The 23,770-nt window shown below is 39.8% G+C and overlaps 1 protein-coding gene across 8 annotated transcripts in view; it reads right to left on the minus strand.

The window, feature by feature from the left end:
- The window catches only part of eya1 (EYA transcriptional coactivator and phosphatase 1), a 68,418-nt gene that overhangs the window by 37,167 nt on the left and 7,481 nt on the right, over positions 1-23,770 (minus strand). For 2 of the 8 annotated variants that reach the window (XM_051683081.1, XM_051683082.1), the window contains exons 2-10: positions 23,029-23,156; positions 21,874-21,939; positions 19,467-19,544; positions 17,530-17,596; positions 16,590-16,735; positions 10,514-10,651; positions 1,473-1,555; positions 895-1,081; positions 141-283 (exon numbers count right to left, since the gene is read on the minus strand). In XM_051683081.1, coding sequence (XP_051539041.1) covers positions 141-283; positions 895-1,081; positions 1,473-1,555; positions 10,514-10,651; positions 16,590-16,735; positions 17,530-17,596; positions 19,467-19,544; positions 21,874-21,939; positions 23,029-23,152 — 1,032 coding nt within the window. In that variant the 5' untranslated portion in view covers positions 23,153-23,156. The remainder of the gene's footprint in view (positions 1-140; positions 284-894; positions 1,082-1,472; positions 1,556-10,513; positions 10,652-16,589; positions 16,736-17,529; positions 17,597-19,466; positions 19,545-21,873; positions 21,940-23,028; positions 23,157-23,770) is intronic. The other 6 variants (XM_051683086.1, XM_051683087.1, XM_051683083.1 and 3 more) reach the window with 5 other exon arrangements.

A 23,770-nucleotide genomic window follows, 5' to 3' on the forward strand; every position in this document is an offset into this window, starting at 1 on the left:
TTTAACCAGTAGTACTTTCTTGGACCCCTGGTTTAAAGCAATGTTTCTACATAGCTTAAAATTTCTTAAGAGTAATTAATTCTAACTCTCCTATTCCAGCCAGTATGAGACACACTGACAGAGAGGCAGCGGTCCAGTACCTCAAGGTCAGAGTCAGGAGGTGGGGATGGGTTGTTGTTCCTTCTTCCCCGGCCACGTGACTTTCCTTCCGCGGCCCGACGCAATCGATCTGAATCTGAATCTTTAATGGGGGTTGATGGACTGTGGATTGTACTGTACTCTCCTGCAGGAAAAAAGAAAGGCAAAAAGTATATCAAAAGAGGCAAATAAAAAAGGCTTTCACCTTCACAACTCAACATTGTGGCTGGATCCGTTTATCTCATCCAGTAGCTGCTTCCCACATTCTCTTAGATGCTGTTTATCAGGTCAGTTTATACCTCAGATACCATTCAGAATATAGTAATGGGAATGGGGGTGTGGTGCTCTATACCATACATTTTTGAATGAAATAATTCAAAATTATACAACAGATGGTTCTGGTCCTCTAATTTGAAAGGCCAAGATGCATCCAAAGAGTGCTGATATTCAACATAACTGAACTGGTACGTTTCACTGTTCACAGCAACATGCAATAGTTAATCCTGCTTTGGCTTCTTTTGAAACTATTTTCATTAGCGGACCAAACCTAAACATAATAACTGGCCATATTGTCTCAATAATGTAAGTTGTAAGTAACGGCACCTTAAACACAATAAAGGCAATAAGCTGCAGAATGTCGCCACCAGGGTTTCGTTTCACCAAATTAGCCAATTGCGTATCAGAACGGTAACAACATGCCATTTTAGGTCCTCCCGTAACTCATATTTTCCAGATTAATTTGCCAAACCCACTTACCAGTAGGCTGCTCTGAGAGGGCCTGGCTGGTGATCCCTGATGGAGGCTCCTGTAGTGTGTAGGTGGCAGTGGTGGAGGGCGTGGTGGGGCTGGTGTTGTTACTGGTCATGTAGGGAGAGGTATAGGGGCTACTGTTGTAATACTGCGCATACTGACTCTGCCCAAAGGCTGGGTAGGAGGGGTATTCCTGCAACAAGACATCAAGGGCGTAATATGAGATAGCAGCATCACAACACTGCTACTTTACAGTGCATATTCCAAGATGTAAACGTGAACATATGTCTTCTGTGTGCTACATCTGGACAGCAGTCTGTCTTCACTTTTTTCTTTATCCTCTCGATGTGGCATAATTCATAAGTGCGAAGAGCAAGAGGTAATCCTTGCATACAGTGGTCAAGACATTTAAATTGATTCATATCATGTGAATAATGCAAGTGTACATATGTTCTATAAAGGCTTCCATGAGGTAGGAGAAAATATTGCCAAATGCCAAAATGCGACAGAGGAAATACAATTTCAACACACACTACAGACTAGATAGTCAGAGATTTCAGAGATGAAAATTTAATTACAGCTACCTGTTGTGTGCTATTGAATCCAGTTGAGTTTGTGAGGGAATTGCTTCCTGCATACAGCCCTGAAGTTGTTGTAAAACTGCCTCCTACGAGTGCAAGAGACATAATGGTGAGTTATCTACAAATGCAGCAGGATAAAATGAAAACAGCACAGTAAGATAGTGTAAAATCTAATCAGACGTGATAGACATAAGGCTTGTTTTCAAGTGATGCCTATCTGATTTGTACAAAATGAAAAAAAATGAAACGATGGAGAGATAATGACTCACAGGGTGAAAAAGTTTGTGGAATATAACACTACCTTTAAAATAAATGGCATTTTTTTTAATTGTTAGGGGGCAAGCAACCAAAAAGAACATTTTATTGCCCAGAGGTTGCTCTTTAATAGCTAAGACATAAAGCTGCAGTATGTAAGATTTTTTGGCTAAAAATAAACAAATCGCAATTATTGACTGAGTACATAAACAATCAGTGTTCAAAACAATGTTCTTACCTTACCCTGATTCACTAAGGTAAACTTATAAAAATTATTTGTATTTTGAGCTGTCGCTTTCGATTTGGTGCGAAATCTCTGGCTTATGACGTACATCCTTGCGTCATTACATCATGTCCGTGAACAGGAAAGAAGTGCCGGCTGTCTCGTTCCCATGTAAACAGTAGATGGCGGTAATGTTTTAGTTTGTGAGTAGCCGTTAAAAAGAAGAAAGAAACTACAGTTCAGTCAGTTACACTCACACAGTTCAGGACATCATCACAACAATCTGGATGGATGTTTATCCGTTATCCATTTGGCGAAGTTGTTTACCTACTTAAATGCTTGGATATGTTGTCTGGTCGGGTTGTTGAAGTATGAATCGGTTGTTTAAGTAAGTATGCTTGTATGAATCGAACAATACTCATGTGTTAACCGACCAAGATGTATCTACAGTATGTTGTCGGGGGAAGTTACTGTGACATGTTCACTAATATTTATGACTTCTGATATTGAATGTTAACTGTTATATTGCATTTTTAAGCATATAATTTTCATGTTTAATGATATTTTATCCCCATCATTATTGAATCCTTATTTAATGTTTTTAGTTTACTGTGTTATTGTGTGCATTCATAGACATGCTATTTTAGTATTACGGTTCACTTGCATTATCAACTGAGGCTGTACAATATAATATAACAATAATAAGTCTTCCATTGAACCTGTATCAGCCATATCACGAGTTTCACATCTTAAATTGCTAAGTGTAGTACAATACAAACATTAATAGTAGATAAAACACTTGAAAAATTATATTAAAATATACTGGTAATGATAGAGGTGATTGAGTCCTCTGTTCTTTATGTAAATGCACTTTGAGTGTAGTCTCAGAAAAGCGCTATGAGTGTAAAATGAATTCATTCAAAATATGTGAATACGAGTGTTGTTTATCTTCATCAAAGCAAGTAATATTTCAGTTTTAAATGTTTAATCATATAACATAATATCAACATGAAAATAGCACATTATGACTCCGGGTCTGAATATCTCCAGTCATGATCACACAGACAAAGCTCAAATCATGAGATTCATCCGCTAGAAGAGCAGTGCCAGAACAAGACATAGGTTTAGTGTTCTTCCTCAAATTGCTTGAAATTTTAAGTTTCAACAACAGATGTGCCTAGAGAGCACAACGTTATGTAGTGCAGCTTTAAGTGAAACATAACTGAGAACTCCATTAAGTATCATCTTTGTTTCAGATGTTTCTCCTAAAATTCCTTAGAAGAAATAAAAACACACAATTGTTGACATACAGTAATAGTACAGAACTATAAAGTGGACAGTATAGCTCAGATAATTAGGTCTTGGGAGATTTTGATGAGAAATGTTTCATGAGTTCATATTAAAATCTCTGACTTTTGATTGCACACTTGGTATCGTGGCTAATCTCTTCTGAAACTCTAGTCTAGGTAAAACATATGTAAGATTAGGAGTCTTTTTTGAAGGAGAAAAATCGGAGAAGCAGTAGGTTTTTGTAAATCTCCATTTAATCTCGTTGTCTGGGAAAAATAATTGAGACATTAAAGAGATCTTATGTTAAAATCTAAACCAACTTAAAGCATTTTAAAACATAGCATTACAGGTATTATATGGGCATGAGGGGTGGGTATGTGTGTGTGTGTGTGTGTGTGTGTGTGTGTGTGTGTGTGTTTGTGTGTGTGTGTGTACAGGTTTGGGTGGTTTACGAAGACATTTTTTTAGGTTACAAACTGGTAATTACATGGGTATTATGCTATAAATGTGGTTTATGAGAACATTTCTAGTGTCCCCATAATTCAAATTGCTTAAAAAACATACTAAATTACTTTTTTTGAAAATGTAAAAATGCAGAAAGTTTTTTGTGAGGGTTAGGTTTAGGGGTAGGGGTAGGGGATATAATCTATAGTTCGTACAGTATAAAAATCATTATGTCTATGGAGAGTCCTCATAAGGATAGCTGCACCAACATGTGTGTGTGTGTGTGTGTGTGTGTGTGTGTGTGTGTGTGTGTGTGTGGGCGGGTTTCGGTGGTTTACGAAGAAATTTTTTTAGGTTACAAACTGGTAATTACATGGGTATTATGCTATAAATGTGGTTTATGAGGACATTTCTAGTGTCCCCATAATTCAAATCGCTCAAAAAACAAAAAACAAAAAAAAACATACTAAACTATGTTTTTTGAAAATGTAAAAATGCAGAAAGTTTTTATGAGGGTTAGGGTTAGGGGATAGAATCTATAGTTCGTATAGTTTAAAAATCATTATGTCTATGGAGAGTCCACATAAGGATAGCCGCACCAACATGTGTGTGTGTGTTGTGGGTGGGATATAACAGTGGCTTTATCTCTTTTCTATCCATATCAGTGATATGGTCTTGGATGATGGTCGGAAAGAAAGAGGAAAGGGGGTTGGGTCTATTATTTCATCCATCGCTACCTTTACAATGACAGACAGTGCAACTGTTGTGTACTAGAGGGGAAGGGTGGAGTGGTCAAAAGAAGCACCTTCTGGGTAATTAAATCTCTATATGGAGAGATAGCAGCTAATGACTTAATAACATACATGACATGAGTTATAGTGACTGAGACAGCCTGAAGGTACGTAAAGTCCCCATTGCTTTTCTAAGTGCTACTAATGGGACCTCAACAAATTTCACAGAGCTCAAATCACATTTAAATTCTCATAGACAAAACAGCCCTTCATTAATCATTATTACAGTTTTAAATCTGTTTTTTTTTTTTTTTTTAAACCCAATATTGTGAGTGATGGTTGTTATAAGCCTTTTTCCAGCAGTTTTTGTTTGCTGACTAACATTAACAGGCTCTAAGCTACGAAGTCCCACGTTTTTAAAAAGATTGTATGAGGAACTTCATTGGTTCACTAGAGCCGTCAGTTATCACTGAACAACCATCTCAATGTGAAATGCCCTTAAAATGAATACAATGTGTATAAATAAAAGCGTAAATGCACATTTGTTCAGCAAAACAAACAGAAGTAAACTCTTTTAACTTCCGGTCATCACAAAAAAATGACAAGAAACCCCCTCAGACTGTAACAAATGTAGAACAGCTTTCTATTTACATCAGTGACTGGAATAACCAGCTACTGTATTTCTTTTTTGTTTGTTTTTTCTGTCTCAGTTGTCTTTCTTTCATTCATTCTTTCTTTCTTTTTTCTTTCTTTCTTTCTTTCTTTTCTTTTGCAAAGAACAGCAAGAGGTGCTCCAAAAATCATTGCATACCTCTCTAGACTTGGGCCCTCACATCTTACATAAAGCGAAACAAATTAAACTACCACTGCACAACAAATTAGCTAAATCCACAATTCAAAAAGTCATAAAAGCCAAGAGATGTAGGATAGCAGTTGACTCCAGAGAGTATGGAGCCACAAAAAAAAAAAAAAAAAAAAAAAAAAGCCAAGCAAGACCCCCTCCAGTCCCTAAAGAATGACTCTGGGGAGAGGTCTGGTCATTCCCAGGGGCAAAAAGCCCCCATTCCTCCCCCCTTTCACTCTGTCTTGCTCCAGTTAGTTCAGTCAAGACGAGACACTGGCTCTCCTTATGGCCTCGCCAATTGGGAGTCCATTTGCTGTGCTTGATCAGTCCTCTTGCCATGGGCTATGTCTATCATCAGTGCACAATATTTGTAGCAGAAGTTTTGTAGGCCTCTCTAGGGAGCAAGCGATCAAGTCCAGATGGGCTTCTTTAAAAAGCAGTCTGCTGCTCCTCTCACACTGTGTGCATAATGGAGGGAGGCCCAATTGTTGCTGTAATTATCATCTACTCTGAGAGAAAATCAGAGAAGCCTGTCTCTCTCACTCTACTCATGCCGTAGAGCCATTAGGCTTATGGAAAAGGAAGCAAAGCACAAACTGGTGTGAACTGGAAAATTAATTCAGAATTTATGTTTGGATGTATTAAGTGAATAAACAGTTGAGAAGTCTTAAAATTCATTGGCATGTAGCAAATCTCCACTTATGATGATCCAACAACCCTGTGGGGCGAATTCACTGAACAGTTGCACCCCTTTTGTGCGTGGTATTTAAGCGCAAAAACCTGTGTCTTATTTAATAACCATCCACAGTCAAGTTTAAACAGGCATGTTCAGCACTGAAAATGCTTTGCATCTTAAGTATTTAAACTAAGTTATTGGCATTTCTTTCCATGCAAACACGCCTCCTTTTAATGTAAATTAGCCTTATTATAGATTGCGCAATTTACATCGTACTTCCACTGCAAGATGAAAGCAGGCGGTAAAATGACACAAACCTTTACACAAACTACGCAAGTTGTGTAGGGCCCCCAATTTGCCAGGGGGCCTCCATGCTGTTGAAGACTTTACTGGAATTTATTTTCATGCAAACATAACCACAATGGTAAAAATGTAATATAACATGGAAATATAAATGTAATATCGACTGTAGAGTAGTCGTGGGGACTACTAATTATAATTGTAATAAGTAATTTTTTCATTTCTATTTCGGACATGGGCATGGAAATTATACATCATTAAAGTATAAGATTGACATGGCTATGGCTTTGAAGCTACCCATCAGGAGCAGAACAAAGCGCCAAGAAGGTGAAACGAGAATGGGAATGGACATGCAAAGTTTTGCTTAGGGCCCCCAAAAGGCTAGGACTGGCACTGCGTATAACCTGGCATTTATCCAGATGCGTGGTGTAGTGATGCTCACTTTCGGCATGTTAAAGAGATGATACAGGCGACTGGATCACATTAGGTAGTGGTGCTGATCAGTCCTGGCAGAGTGTGTCAGATCACGGTGCTCTGCTGCATACCCCGCTATAAGGCACTCAGAATCAGTCTGCGAAATCAGAATTGTGCATTTGTGCCGTTGCCTGATCTGCATAGTTCCTGTAGTGAATCGGGATCTAAATCAGCGGCACATGAATACATGTAATCCCCTAATCTCCACTATGAAAGACACAATTACAGCCATGTAATTAATTAGTTTTTTTTTTTTTTTTTCTGAAATTGTGTTGCTATAGTTTGGTTACAATTCCGATAATTCCCTCCTATTTTGTGCAATCTCTAGTAATGCAACACTGCGCGACAACTCCAAGACCTCACCAGATCTAAGCCAGGAAGGTACTTCTGCGTTACATTTTTGAATCCTGATCACAGACACCCAGCGCCGTTCCATTAGACATGAAAGAGCATGGAAAAAAACATTAATTTAATTGTATTCCCTCTGACAGCTGGGTGCAGGCTGGCTCTGCTGGGGTTATAGGACAGCAGTTGGTATCGTATAGATGGTGGTCTAGGCCTGGCCATCATGTTCGGCTCTTCCTCAGAGCCCAGACCTGCCCAATCGATAAGTCATTGAGAGGAAGCCGATAGGGACAGACTGGCCTGGTTAATGGTCATCTGTCATCTGTCATCTGCTTTTGCAGTTAGGGGCTAATGTATTTTATTGCTGTGTGGGCTATGTATGGCAGATTGAACTGAAGGCACCGTGGTCTCCGAGAATCAGAGATGGTTAGAGTACCCGAAATCTTTAATCAAGTACAATTACTTTAAAAAAATTATTACTCAAGTAAAAGTAAAAGTAATAATGTAAAAAACTACTTGAGTAAGAGTAAGAAAGTATCCAATTAAAAGAATACTCAAGTAGTGAGTAACTTGTTACAACCACATAAAACATAATGGAAAATTATGCCCCAATATTCCATTACATAATACACATTTAACATGTACTATAGAATAATAATAATTATACTACTAATAATTATTATTATTATTAATGGAAATTGTCATCATACACCCTCATGTTGTTTCAAACCATATGACTTTCTTCAATGCAACAATTAAAGAGATGTCAGACAGAATGTAAGCCTTATAGTCACCATTTACTGTCACTGCATGTTTTTTACCTCCATATTTTAAGGGAATGGTGACTGAGACTGTCAGACTCTAACATTCTGTCTAACATATTTTTTGGGTCCCACAAAATACACAAAGTCACAGAGGTTTGGAACAACATATGGGCAAGAAAATGATGACAGAACATTAATTTATGGTTGAACTATCACTTTAAGGACGCTTGTCAGATTTGGACAAATCTGTCAATTAGAAGAGAAGTTTGTAAACCAGTTTCTAGTAATTATTATGGTGAAAAACGTAAACAATGTCCCACAGGCTCAATTATATGTAATGCTGAATAAAACAAAACAAGATCATGCTTTATTAACACCTATGTCACTATTTCAAAAGTCCTTATGCTTTTTAAAGTCCTGTATGGATTATTAGATCAGTGTAGTTACAGTATTTTCAGTGTTGAAAGAATTTAGATCATTAGTTCTGTTCACTAAAGGTAAACTGCAACTTATATCTGTATTTGGAAGCATGTTGGGCTTATTTAAGTTCAGAGCTCTGTTGTCCATGAGAAAAACGTGCCGCATCTGTCAAATGCAGAAATGCTGTGCAGGTGCAGACATACTGTCAGCTCGCACTCCAGAAGTCAAGCACACAATCCGCAAAGCATAACACATTTACACTTAACGCAGATGTTTACATGGATTTAGGAACTGATATATTGCACCACTGATATAAAAATGTATACTTATAAACTGAGGTCATATGAGCCCATAGTTACAGAATCACCCTGAAAATGACAATGACACAGACAAGCCCACGTTATCATAATCGGCAAAATTTATTGTGCTGCAATTTTAATCTTGAAATATCCATTTGCCTTGGTGTAAAATGAAGGCACTGCATGACGAAAATACTCTTTTTCATGGTGTGTAGCAAAGAGAGCTTTTATTTGGCAGGCTTGCTCCAGCTGCAGTGAAGAGCTCGACTCGAGTGACAGAGCGCTGCTGTAAAGTTCCGCTGTTGTAAAAGTCCCTTTCAAAAATATCTCAATAAATTACACATTTATTTAAACTTATTAAATAAAAATCAGTAATATAACAACAGGAACGCTGCCCATTGTAACAAAGTAAATGTAAAACAATTTTATTAGAAATTTACTTGAGTAAGATTGAAAATACCCACCTTTAAATATACTCATAAAAGTACATTTTTCCCAAAAAGTTACTCAATTAAATGTAGCACGTTACTACCCAACTCAGCACAGGATGGCCCATTATGACAGCAAACTCAGTGCATATTGTCGTTGTCAAATGACACCAGACAAGTGCTGTCATTCAGAGTTAAGGAATAGTACACCCAAAAATGTAAATTCTGCCATTATTTACTCACCAGACCGAAATATAAGTCGGTATTTGATGAAAATCTTTCCCTTTGCTGTAGCGCTATTATCTCATGCTCCATTTTGCATATTCAAACTGGTGCGCCAAGCTCAACACACAAGAGAACCAATGGAGTTTGGTGTCAGTGACAACAAACAACTCTTTTTGAATATGAACGCAGACACGAATGAGCTTTGACTACCTTTATGGTTCTTTTATGGTGTTTTTTTGTATGGAAAAGAGCCATGTTAAGATTGTTTACAGTGGAAAAGAGCAGTGTAAAGATTGTTCAAAATCTCTCCTTTTGGTTTCCATGAAAAAAAAAAACCAAAAAAAAAAAACACCACCATACAAGTTTGAAATGAAACCAAGGTGAGTAAATCATGAAAGAATGTTTCTTTTTGAGCAAATCATTCCTTAAAGAACTATTTATAATACAAAATTTCCACCACAGATAACAAAGAGAATGACAATATTTTCGCATTCCAAGAAAATTCCACATTTACCAGTGTGAATAGATTTGGTGCAAAAATTGTGTTTGACACTGGGAACCCTTTGTCTCATTGGAATTGAAAAGACCTTTAGACTGCAGTGTTCCTGCCAGCGTAACATTTACAGGCCTGGTGTTGAAGCATGATTATCAGTAGCAGTTTTTACTTATGAGGCATGGAAAAGAAGCTTCCACAGACTGCAGATGACACATTATTTATTGTGAGATGCTCTGGAGAGCTTTCAAAAACATGAAGATGTTTCTACTGTCACACATTATTTGGAGATTAGAGAACTCAAAACGGCACTAAACGTTGGAGGCATGAAGGAAAACACTAGAGGGGGAGAGAGAAAAGGAGAAAGACAGCAAAAGACTGGTGGCTTTGGAGCTGAGAAAATGTCTTCTAAAAAAAACTGGGTGGCAGACAGTTCACTAGATACATATTTAAATCGCAGTACGCAAGGGCTCAATTGACTTCCATGCAGTGACCTTAAAGAGTCCAGGGTGTTCTCTCTAAAGCAAACATATTTAAGAACATCCATGGGCAAGCACAAAGCCAAACCATGGGGGAAAGGAGTAGTCCTAAAGGGAAAAAAAAAAAAAAAAACTATTTTTTTTTTCCATCTGTGTTGTTTCTCTTAAGGCCTAATGCTAAAAAGTCTGTGTCTAACTACAACACAATATAACCATCTGCTCGGGGATGTTATGAATTGGTCCGTATCTGCCATTAATTGTGTCTTCCTTTGAAGGGGGCCAGAAAGGATTCACTGCTCTATTTTGCCACTCCACCAGAGAAGGGAAAGAGAAAAGGAGAGGGGAGATCCTGACCTTGCATCTGGTAACTGTAAGGTGCTTGTCCCGTCTGAGGTGTGGAGAAACTGGAACTGTAGCTGAGGAAGCCGCTCTGGCCTGGAGACTGGGCCTGGGTTAGTCCGCCCTCTGTCTTGATGCCTGCCCACAATGGACCTAAATCAGTTAGTGACACCAGAGCAGCATGATGCACGATCCTCAGTGTTACTTCCTCTTGGTCAATCATGTAAAAAAGTCGGTGGCTTAGTTCTCACTGGGCCATGGTTCAAACTATGGTAGAGGTACTAGAGGTAGGGATGGGCGATACCACTTATTTTCTTTTCGATACTATTGCAAGTAGGCTAATATCGGCCACATCAATACCAGTAATGATACCTCTATTAAATGGAGAATAAAATAGATAATTATAGCCATTTAACATGAGATATGAAAGCCATAATTTAAACATTTAATAGGCCTAGAGACTTCTATTTTTACAAACGTTTACTTTCATACAAAACAAATAATAAAATCACTATTAAAAATAAATACTTTTAGCATATAGATACTTAAAGTAATATTCCGGGTTCAATAAAAGTTAAGCTCAATCGACAGCATTTGTGGCATTATATTGATTACCACAAAAATATATTTTTACTTGTCCCTCCTTTTCTTAAAAAAAAAAGCACAAATCTGGGTTACAGTGTGGCACTTACAATGGAAGTGAATGGGGCCAATCCATAAATATTAAAATACTTACTTTTTCAAAAGTACAGCCACAAGACATAAACAATATATGTGTTAACATGACTTTAGTGTGATAAAATTGCTTACTAAACCATTCTGTGTAAAGTTATAGCCAATTTTACAACTTCATTGCCATGGCGATGTAATGTCGACAAACCCTAAAACAACTGTAAAATGATGATTTAGTAAACTTTACAGGCCAAATAATTCATGAGTTTTAATAGAAGAAGTGCTTTTATAAAATTACAAACTTGACATTTTTGCCTTTAAAGCCTCCAAAAATTGGCCCCATTCACTTCCATTGTAAGTGCCTGACTGTAAATTCAATTTTTGCTTTTTTAAAGAAAAGGAGGGATGAGTAGAAATTGCTTTTTGTGGTAATCAACATTATGACACAAATGCTGTTGATTGAGCTTAACTTGTAGTGAACCCGGAATAGTCCTTTAAGGATTGATATGCCCATCCCTTTTGAGAGGTAGCAGCAATAACTTTGCATTGAAGGGTTTTGTAAAGTTTGTACAAATCTCAGCAAAGAATTTGCTGGTCACAGTAAAAACAAACCTGTCTTTTGATTAGATTGAACCAGGCCCAATGCAGGTTTGCAATTTGCTTCCACTCAAACAAACATCGAAACCCTCTAGAGCGTATTCGAGGTTGTTCTACCTAAACAACATTATCTGTGCGCATATTTTCGCAAAGGTTTCAGTACATTCAATCCCTTGGACAAACAAAGGACTTTTATAGCTTTAGCTAGGCTCTCATAGCGTAACTCCACTGTAAACGTCTCGTTTTGAATTTAATTCTTCATATCTCTGATATCTGTCAAACTAGCATAAAATAAGAAACTGTCTGAACGAGTCTGCAGATGCAAAAAAGGTTCAGCAGAGTTCTACACTTTGGTTGATGGTGGGAATAGAAGCTACAAAAGCCTGAAGTAAGCATTAGCCTAATTCAGTTATCAGAACATTTTTATCTACACTAAGTTAATTTTTATGCTACATGCAAAATGCTAAACATGCTAAATGCTAACTGCTAAAATTAAACTATGCATCACATTTACTAAGTTTCAGTTCCCCTTCTGTCACTCACTCGACGTTGTGTCGATGTAGTGACACTAGGGGTTGATCTTGAGAGCCCGAGACACCTTTAGATCTTTGAGGAAAGGCCAATGAGAATTGCCGAGTAGAATTTGCATGCCACTCCCCCCAACATACGTGTATAAAAGGGAGGCTGGAATGCAGATTTATTCAGATTTTTTCTTTGGAGCTTCGCTCGGCTATGCAATTCAATTAGCCAGGAGCCCACCCCGGTTCCGCAGCATTCTCTTCACGTCAGTGTGGGCGGAGATCGCAGTCCTCCTACAGAAGGGCGCGATAGAGCCTGTCCCTCCAGCCGAGGTGAGACAGATGTTTTACAGCCCTTACTTCATCGTTCCAAAGGTTGCGGCCAATCTTGGACCTGCGAGTTCTGAACCGGGCCTTGCACAGACTCCCGTTCAAGTTGTTGATGCAAAAGCACATTTTGACGTGCATCCAGAATCAAGATTGGTTTGCGGCAGTAGACCTGAAGGACGCATACTTTCACGTCTCGATTTTACCTCGACAAAGCGGTACACCTTCCTACAGTTTGTATTCGACGGTCGGGCATATCAGTACAAAGCCCTCCCCTTCGGCTTGTCCCTGTCCCCTCGCGTCTTCATGAAGGTCGCAGAGGCAGCCCTTGCCCCGTTAAGGGAAGTGGGCATTCGCATACTCAATTACCTCGATGACTGGCTGATTATAGCGCACTCTCGAGAGTTACTGTGTGCACACAGGGACCTGGTGCTCACGCACCTCAGCTGTTTAGGGCTTCGGGTCAACTGGGAAAAGAGCAAGCTCTCCCCGGATCAGAGCATCTCTTTTCTCGGCATGGAGTTAGACTCGGTGTCAATGATAGCGCACCTCACATGTGAGTGCTGAACTGCCTGAACTTATCCAGGCGGGAAATGTCGGTCCCACTGAAGTACTTTCAGAAGCTCCTGGGGCATATGGCATCCTCAGTGGTGGTCACGCCGCTCGGGTTGATGCATATGAGACTGCTACAGCACTGGCTCCAGACCCGAGTCTCGAGGTACGCATGGCGCCGCGGCACACATCGCGTAGCTCTCACGCCCTCCTGCTGCCACCTTTTCAGCCCTTGGACAGACCTTGCATTCCTGCGGGCTGGAGTCCCCTTACAGCAAGTGTCCAGGTGCGTCATGGTTACGACGGATGCCTCCAAGACAGGACCTCACCTGCATTGGCACATCAACTCCCTCGAGTTGCTGGCAGTACAGCTCACCCTGCGGAGGCTATTGCCATTGATCCAGGGCAAGCATGTGTTAGTCCGGACGGACAACATGACAACAGTGGCTTATATAAACTGCCATGGCAGTTTACGCTCTCGTCACATGTTGCAACTCGCCCATCACCTCCTCCTCTGGGGTCAGCGGTGACTCAGGTCACTGCAGGCCACTCATATCCCTGGAAACCTCAACGCCACAGCAGATGCTCTGTCACGGCAAGTGACTCTCAGGGGAGAGTGGAGACTCCAGCTGATTTGGAGTCGATTCAGCAAGGCACAGGTAGACCTGTTCACCTCCCAGGAATCCTCCCACTGCCTGCTCTGGTATGCCCCTCGGTACAGACGTGCGGGCACACAGCTGGCCCCGGGTGCTGCGCAAATACGCGTTCGCCCCAGTGAGCCTACTTGCACAGGTTCTGTGCAAGGTCAGGGAGGAAGAGGAGCAGGTCATTCTCGTGGCTCCGTATTGGCCTACCCAGACCTGGTTCTCAGACCTCACGCCCCTCGTGACAGCACCTCCCTGGAAAATTACCCTGAGGAAGGACTTTCTTTCTCAGGGACGGGGCACCCTCTGGCACCCATGCTCAGCCCTCTGGAATCTCCATGTCTGGTCCCTGGACAGGATGTGGAAGACCTAACTGATCTACCGCCCACAGTGGTTAACACAATCACTCAGGCCAGAGCTCCTTCTACAAGGCAGCTGTATTCCCTGAAGTGGCGAATCTTCGCTAAGTGGTGTTCTTCCCCTAGCGAAGACCCCCAGAGGTGTGCAGTCGGGTCAGTGCTTTCCTTCCTGCAAGAGAAGTTGGATGGGTGTCTGTCCCCCTCCATTCTCAATGTCTATGTAGCTGCTATAGCAGCACACCACGACGCTGTTGAAGATAAGTCTCTCGGTAAGCACGACCTGGTCATCAGGTTCCTGAGAGGCGCCAGGAGGTTGAACCCTCCTAGGCCGTGCCTCTTTCCCTCATGGGACCTCTCTGTGGTCCTTTTAGGCCTACGGAGAGCCCCATTCGTGCCTCTAGAGTCAGTCGAGTTAAAGGCCGTCTCATTGAAGACCGCCCTCCTGACCGCGCTCACTTCCATCAAGAGGGTCGGGACCTGCAAGCATTCTCTGTCAGCGAAGAGTGCCTAGAGTTTGGTCCAGAAGACTCTCACATGATCCTGAGACCCTGACCAGGCTATGTGCCCAAGGTTCCCATGACCCCTTTTAGGGATCAGGTGGTGAGCCTACAAGCGCTGCCCCTGGAGGAGGCAGACCCAGCCTTATCGTTGCTGTGTCTGGTGCGTGCTTTGCGCATCTACTTGGATCGCACGCAGAGCTTTAGATGCTCTGAGCAGCTCTTGGTGTCTGTTTTGGTGGACAGCGGAAAGGGAACGCTGTCTCCAAACAGAGGCTTGCCCACTGGATCGTGGACACCATCGCTTTGGCCTACCAGACCCAGTCCGTGCCCACCCCCTTGTGGGTTCGAGCACACTCCACAAGGAGTGTGGCATTCTCGTGGGCACTGGCCAATGGCACCTCTCTAGCAGACATCTGTACAGCGGGCTGGGCAACACCCAATACCTTTTACAATCTCCGGGTTGAGCCGGTTTCGTCCCTTGTTCTTTCAGGTACGAACAGGTAAGTTTCATTATGCAGGGCAGCTGGCCAGGTGTACCGCTTGTGTATAGTGCCTTTCCCCTCCACAAGGTGAAGCCTTGCACTCTTCTCTCCCATGCGTGTTTGCGACCTGTGAACCCTGGATGTCCTTCCTCCTAGCCCTCTGGCTCACGAATTCAGTGGAGGAATTCGTAGTCGGACCAAGTACATGTGCTAATGTGCCCTGTACTGGGGTAAGTGCTCCACAGGTCTCGGTTACCCCGATAACCTCCTGTGATGTATCTTCCGTGGTACGGTCTCCCTTTTCGGTAGACCCGCATCTCCCTTGGCAGAGCCCTCTCTGCCCCAGTCGCTGCATTTGTAGAGCTCCTCCCCTACAAAGGGCAGGACCTACCACCGCACCTCTTCCATGTGCGGCCTTAGGCCCATATGATGTATTCGCCACTTTTTTACCCTAGGGTAGGGTGTGGCCTCCGCGGGGTCTTTTCCCCCTGAAAGAATAGGAATGGAAAAGAACGCCTTCCCTGGTGCATTTTATGAGCATTTAAATGCCCCAGCTGAATCTAATTTTCTGTGGAGAGAAAAACTTAGAGAGAAAAGCCGCAGCTGGCGCGGCCTGCTCCCATACTAGATACGTCTCCTTCCCCCCCTCAGGGTTGTTGGGAATTACATGAAGTTTTGGGGCGTCTGGGGAGGCTACGTGCAGTCCGAGTCAGTCTGTTCCTATGCTCACAGTAGCTTGTCTACACCTGCATCGTCAGTTCACATAACACAGTTCAGCCATTGTGGCGTTTCGTATAGGGACTCCTAGTGTCACTACATCGACACAATGTTGAGTGATTGACAGAAGGGGAACATCTCGGTTACTGTCGTAACCCCCGTTCCCTGATGGAGGGAACGAGACGTTGTGTCCCTCTTGCCACAGGCTGAACTACACCGCTGTAATGGCCAGGACCTTGTCTCGGCTCTTCAGTGCAAAAACCTGAATGAATCCGCATTCCAGCCTTCCTTTTATACTCGTATGTCGGGGGGAGTGGCATGCAAATTCTACTCGGCAATTCTCATTGGCCTTTTCTCAAAGATCTGAAGGTGTCTCCCTGCCATCAGGGAATGGAGGTTACGACAGTAACCAAGACGTTTCAATTATCTACATTAAAATGGACAATGAACATTGAATAATACAGTTTCAATAAGTAAAAAAAATAAAAAACATAAATTAAATGATAAAGTTTCTGAAAGTTTATTACACTGCTTAAAGGAGACACCATCTTAATTTATTATGATTTTACAGTAGTAAAGATACATTTAGTAACTATGATATTTTGCCAGAAACTGTTGTTACTATGGTACATTTTTGTTTTGCGTTTGTCTGCTTAAGTGTAGAGCAAATGAAAACCTGGGTAACAGGTAGAAAATAAACTGAAATGCCCTTTCTGCTGTTACCATAGGCTGGAATTCCATAGGGCTGGCCTGGCTGAGGGTATGTGCCATAGGCAGCAGCCTGCTGCATTCCTGTGGTGTATTGCGTCTGTCCGTACGCGGCCATATTTTGGGCGGAAGGAGTTGGAAGAATGTGTGGATAAGGTCTGCTATTTGAGAGCAAAAGTAAGAGAAAAGGGAGACAACATTTTTTTACTCAAAAGCCCATTACGGAGAAAAATTCTCTGTGATTCTGCTACTTATAGTGTTGTCACCGGTACTTCGGTACCAAGTTGGTATTAAAATAAAAAAGATGTAATGATACCAGTGATTCTACAGTACCAGTAGTACCGAGCACCGACTTAATTCAGTACCCGCACACTGTCTTACTGACACATGACTGCTTTCAAATACTCATACGCTTATTTGAGTTCTGGAAAAATAATTAAAAGTAGGGCCCTACTTTTTCAGTAGGGCCCTACTTAAAAAAAAAAAAACAAGTGTTAGAAACACTTGAAGGAAACATGCATATCTTTTCATTTATTATTTACATTGAAATGTATCTTTAAATAGGCTAAAGGAGTGTGTTCAATAGCACATTATCATATTAGCACAGTTTTTCTGTGGTATCAAAATTGGTATCAAGAACTGTGAAATTTCACTGGTATCGGTACTGACTACTGACATTTAGGTACCGTGACAACACTAGCTACTTAATAATAAATCTTTGGTCAAGCTGTGAAATAGAGAAAATATATAGCCATATACATTGTGAAAGAAAAATTAATTGTAGGGGAAAATTTTGCAAGATAATAATTACAACAGATTTTGGAGTATGCGAGCTGCAGACATCAATGAAAACAAAGCAGCAGGAGAGTCCAAGATCTGGCAGAAGGATCTAATTAAAGGCCCAAATGAAGTTGGATGCTGCTTATTTTTTAAAGAAAAATAAAAGAAGCCTTACTTGGAAGGGTAAATCTGGGGAGAGAACTGGTGAGTTTGTCTTGGGCTGAAGCCACTGGTTCCAATGGCTGTGGAGAGTTAAAAAGAAAAGAGGCAAGCGCATATTCAAACATTAAAAAAATAAGGTAAATATTATTCTTTGCCAACAGAACTTCTGGAATCCAAGGAAACAGTAATTACACTGCATTACACTATTTATTTCACTAACCTTATTTTAGGTTGAAAAACGAAGAGCAATAACGAAGGAAAATAATCAGGTAAAATGTGAAGGTTTTCTGCAGACTGTATACATAAAAACCTACACACAATGGAAAGGCCTGGTGTCCACACACACACACACACACACATAGAGCAGGGAATGATGTATAGCAGCGGTCAGTGAAGGGCTTTAAGAGCGCTGTACAGTACAATAAGAAATCAGCAGGCCTGATTACAGGTAAGTACTACACATAAAAAGCTTTCATTAGATGCACACTGGCCCTGTGGTTCCCAGCCCTTAATGATGGTGTGGAGGGCCACTCAGTTAACTCACACAAACACTACAGAGCAATATGAGAGCTTTTGATGTGCCAGTGAATGCAGGACTGCAGTCCGGGAACTGTGGAGTATAGGGCTCAAATTTTAGTGCTTTTAAGTGTACCTTTCTTATCAAACAACAAAACAGAAACCCTTAATGTTTATTTATATTAATATTAATAATAATATTATTATACATTAAATAAACAAATAATAATTTTGTTATTATTTATTTATTACCATTGAACATTATTTAAAATCATACTAATAATAAATATATTATTATTATTATTATTATTATTATTATTATTATTATTATTATTATTAGGTTTATTATTATGTTTTTTGATGGCTAAATGTAAACCGAGGTCTTTTGCGCATTACCATTTGTAGGGTTCGGATGTCTCTCTTTGGGGGGAAATATTATGAATATTACGAAGCTCTTGCCTGTGTGTATAATTGGCTGTGACATCTAAAGTAAGGGTAGCTGAGGAGCTTTTGCTCTATGTAACTGTATTCTATACACCCTGAGATGGAGGGCTTCTCCCTACACTTCAGCGCCTGGACAAACAGTGAACCGCTGCACTCCTGCATCCCCCGAGTATCAAACAGTCTCAAATGTCTCAATTTCATTCATATTGTCAGAGACAGAAGTCTCGGCCATGATTTATATGAGTCTAACATTAAGGTATTGGGTACTTAGTCAAATAGGTAGGGAAACAAGACAAATTAGCAGGAATGTAATACTCCATGAAGAGTTCTCACATTCTCTGGCATTTTCATAGTAAGTAATGGGAGTACTTTATAACATGGAGTAGATCTACCTAAAATTGTATGCTTTAGTTTGAAAATATGCCATTGAGAGTATAACGTTTTTGACACGATGCAAGTGAGCTATTTTAGTGGCTCCAAAAAGCTCCATTGTGTTTTTTTTTTTTTTGTTTGTTTTTGTTTTTTTAAGTGAAGTAAAAATAGGCACTTAATTTACATTCTCTGACTCTTTCTGTATCTATCAAACTATACATTTGATTTACATTTTTAATATTTAATATTTTAAATAAATAAAATAATATTTAATATTTTGTAACTATAAATGTTCATTCCGTGGTTTGGAAGGCGATTCGAGGTTTCGGAGTCTTGGCTTTGTGGTGCTCTACTACAGCTGATGTTGGGTGTGAGGGCTACAGGGATGGGGTAAATAGGGCAGAGTGGTGGTGGTGGGGGGGGGGGGGGGGGGGTGTTCATAACTCAACGTGAGTTGGCATGGGAACTGAGGCAGTGCCTTATGCTACTAGAGCTCCAGCCAGCCACAGGGACACTGCCTGGGCCTCTGCTTATCAGTAACCCATCTCTGAGATAATCTTGCACCAGCAGTGTGTGTGTGTGTGTGTGTGTATGTTTGTGTGCATGTGTGTGTCTTACCTGATCCTGAGAAGCCGTCTAGAGAGCCGTCTGCTACAGAGGTGGCGATTTCACTGCTGCTCATTGGCTCTGTTTTAACTGCGAACAGAAGGAGAGCCGCATTTGTGACACAGCACTTACCCAAGACTCATATCTCACTCAGTCATACTTTCTCTACCCTGTGGTCCCTGTGCTTGTAAAGTAACTATACTTAATCTCAGGTAATGTGCATATTTAAAACATATCAGAAAAAGATTGTAAAGCCCTCATCCAAAAGGTTTAATTGGCTGCCAATGTGGCACAGATAACAGTATTCATTAGGTGGTTGGGTTTTGTAAGGGTGCTATAACCCACTGTGGAAAACTGTGGAAGAGGCTGGCAATGAAAAGTTAATCTCTTGTATAAATAAGAGAAGGACACTTGCTTTCCAATACACAGCTCTTCTGTTGATTTAAAGACAACAGCCATACTGAATTCTCTTATTTATATCCACAAACCTCTTCAGTCTACTGCTGTGGAACAAGATTGACTTATTGTACAAAAACTAATTGAGAGTACAATAAAAAATAAAATATAGAACATATATATATTAATATATATTATATATTAATAATTTCCAGTGAAAATGTACCTTTTGGTTAGTGCCAAATCATCTATTCTAAGGCCATGTACACACTAATCTGTTTAAGTTTGAAAAGTTTTCAGTTTTCTAACGTCAGTTATGTGCAGTTTTAGACAGCATTTTCAAAATTCTCCATTTTCAGTGGAGGAAAACACCATTCCAGTGTGGATGAGTGGTGTAAACATAACAAAATTAATGTGTTTTCAAATGAAAACGTATTAGTTTGAACGTGACCTAAATCTAATGACATAACCACACTAATTCACTTTAGTTTGAAACCTCCATTTTCAGTTTTCTTTTTTAAAATATGCGGTTATAAACAGCGTTTTTGTGAAAGTCTCCATTTTTGGTAGAGGAAACTTTCAATTTTCAGTGGAGGAAAACACCGTTCCAGTGTGAATGAGAGCTGTAAACATACCAAAATCAATGCATTTTCAAACAAAAATATATTAGTTCGGACGTGATCTAAACCTTAGGCCACGACCACACCAATTCATTTTAGTTTGAAACCTTCATTTTCCGTTTTCTAACGTCATCTTTTTTTAAATATGCGGTTATGAAGAGTGTTTTCGAAAGTCTCCGTTTTTGGATTGAAAGCTGTAAACGCAGCAAAATCAATGCATTTTCAAATGAAAATGTATAAGTGTGGACATGACCTAAGATTATAAAAACAGATAGTTCCGACTCTATTATTATATATGGCCACCTGTGATTGCACATTGTATATTAACGTGCCACGGTGCTAAACTGCTTGGCAAATTTAAACAGGTAAAGTTACTCTAGGATAACTACATTAGATTGTTTATTCCAATAATTATTATTAATTAATGGAACTGTGCACTACAGTAATTTTATCACGGGTAAGAACACCCCTTACTGTGGTAAAATCACTGTAACGCACAGCCTCTTGTGGCTTATTGCTTCATTATTGCACAATTAGTCACTTGATTTCTTACCGGAAAGGTTTTATGTAGCATCAAGGGAAAACAGGCAAAAAAGGTGGAATTTAATGGCAGGAGTAAACTGTGGAATGCATGAACGTGCAGCATAATTGATATGTCAAGGCAATGCATGATAAATAAAATATGTTTGACCCAGCTTCTCCAAACTACAATGGGGGCAACCCGGAGACTATTTCACAGCGTTTAGACAGGCCTGGATCTTTGAAATGAATTAATCTCTGTCTCAGGAGGGGGTGGGGTGGAGGGTTTACTTTTATGAAAACAAAATTCCCTATGTGGGCACAGAGTCATGCCCACTGAAATCCCTCATGGCTAAGGTAGCCATCAGCTTGTCATGTCGAACATGTTGCAGCTATGCTCGTCTCTCAAAGGAAACACATGTCGATGGGAAGCGATTTGAATGCACACCAACACCCCCTCCCCTCTTGAAGGGATACGGGAAAATAGTGGCACGGAGCATGCAGAAACTAGCGCAGTCAAGTCTTATCACATACCACACATAACCATAAAACCGTCCTGCTGAACATCAAATAAAGAGCTAAATGCACATTACGCGTGCCCACAGCTTTACCATTCATTGACAGTCTGGAATCATAGCCAAAAAGTGTCAAACCATGCTTTCAACAGATTCACCAGAGCACAACACAAAATGCCAAACAAGACGCCGAATGAAAGGCACAATAGTTGAAGCAAAGTACGTAGATCGAATTGGGTTTTCACAACTGTGAACGTAATTAAATAAAATTTTATTTGCCGTAGGGCAAAATGAATGCATAACAAGTGCTTAATTTCAGATATAACGCCAAGTATTGTCCTTTCATTGTTGCACCAGAACTGCACAAACCTGCAGCGGACTGTGAACTAGAACTTAACAACCAGTCAGCTGTGGTAAGCATAGTGATGTTATCACCTATAGGGAGAAAGAATTGGACAGAACACATGACAATCTGCACTGTCACAGGTTGGGGCTTATCACTAAAGAAATGGAACAAAACCACAGTCAAGATTACATGATGTAAACTACTTCGGAACTGATTAAAAATCTTTCGGGCTGTAAAATGATCTCTAAAAATAATGAAACGTATAGTTTATATAGTCCAAACATAAAGAAGCGTATTTATGCAATGCTATAGCGCACTGGTAAAGAAATTCTAAGACATTAAATGTATAACAGTATTTAGTTAATGTATACAATGTCAAAAGTAGTAACATGCAATTGTTACCTTAAAGAGACATTTTTACTTGATCTCATCCTTAAAATTAGTTTTGTAGGTATAACTTAATTTATTCAGGTTGATCACTGGTTCAATGATGTTAAATAATATTTTGACTTGAATCAAACCAGTTAATTTAGATGAAGCACATTTTTATGTAAAAAAAAAAAAAAAAAACATTTCAGTGTAATTTGAAAATATACAATTAATTTTCACTAAAATATAACAACAATGTGTAGCCTGCTGAGTGAAAAAGCTAAGTACACTGTAAAAAATGATTTGTCAGGTAACCTGCACTGTAAAAAGTGCAACTGTTAACTTATGAAGCTATATTTACCTGATCTAACCCTTAAAAATGACTTTTGTTTGTGTAACCTAATGTATTTAGGTCGTTTCAGACATGTTAAATCATATTTTTGACTTTAATCAAACCAATAAATTTACAGTTAACCACATGAAGCACATTTCTTTAGGTTAAAATTTTGTTCAGTACAAAAATATGCTTTTATACATTAGGTTATGACAACAATAGTATTTTAAGGATTAGATCAAAAATAAAAACCTCCTTAAGGTAACAACTGCACATTTTCTACATTTTACAGTGTAGTTAAATTACAAGTCAGGGACAGTGATTCAACTTTATAAATGTTAACAGGGGCATAAATGCTACAAAGAGGGAATGTGCGGGTTAAAAAGTGCTCGACTCGAGAGAAACTGTGTGCTATAGCACTTGTAAATCCACAGTAATGAAGGTATACGGCCTGCAAGAGGCAGGAGAAACGTACCTTCAGTGCCATTTGGTGTCATGGAATTGTTATTTATATGCGAGTTGTCGATGCTGGGACCGTTAGGGGACTCACTGCTTCCACTTACTCGACTGTGTGGACTAGCTAGATCCTGCATTTCCATAGACCTGGGAGGAAGACAGAGACAGGCAGACGATCATACACAGACCAGCAGACATTAGCACTGAATGACACACACACACACACACACACACACACACACACACACACACACACTACAAACTAACATTTAGCCTTACAACCAGGGGTATGAAATATAATGCTAATTTACAGTAAATTATTTACCATAAATGTTGATTTTGATACTGCATTTATTTATTTATTTTAAATTTACATAAAAAAAAAGAAGAAAAATGAAGAAGAAAGGAATTATATATGTTTGTATACTACAGTATTTGGCTGGGCTTAAAAGTCTCCCTTGTGAAAATGCTTATACACACACACACACACACACACACACACATATATATATATATATATATATATATATATATATATATATATATATATATATATATATATTATACAGCTCTTTCTTTATAAATTATATTATCAGCATAACAATTTGAGGGAAAAGTGGATTTGAAAAAATGTGCATTAATGTCTTAGTATTTGGTATGTCCACCTTTAACTTTAATGGCAAAATTCACTCGAGCTGTCTTGGGCTCCATGAATTTGTGCAAAACCTGATTATGTTATCCCAGCACAATGTCAATGTAAC

This window comes from Myxocyprinus asiaticus, chromosome 41 (genome assembly GCF_019703515.2).
Source record: "Myxocyprinus asiaticus isolate MX2 ecotype Aquarium Trade chromosome 41, UBuf_Myxa_2, whole genome shotgun sequence".
Classification (NCBI taxonomy): domain Eukaryota; kingdom Metazoa; phylum Chordata; class Actinopteri; order Cypriniformes; family Catostomidae; genus Myxocyprinus; species Myxocyprinus asiaticus.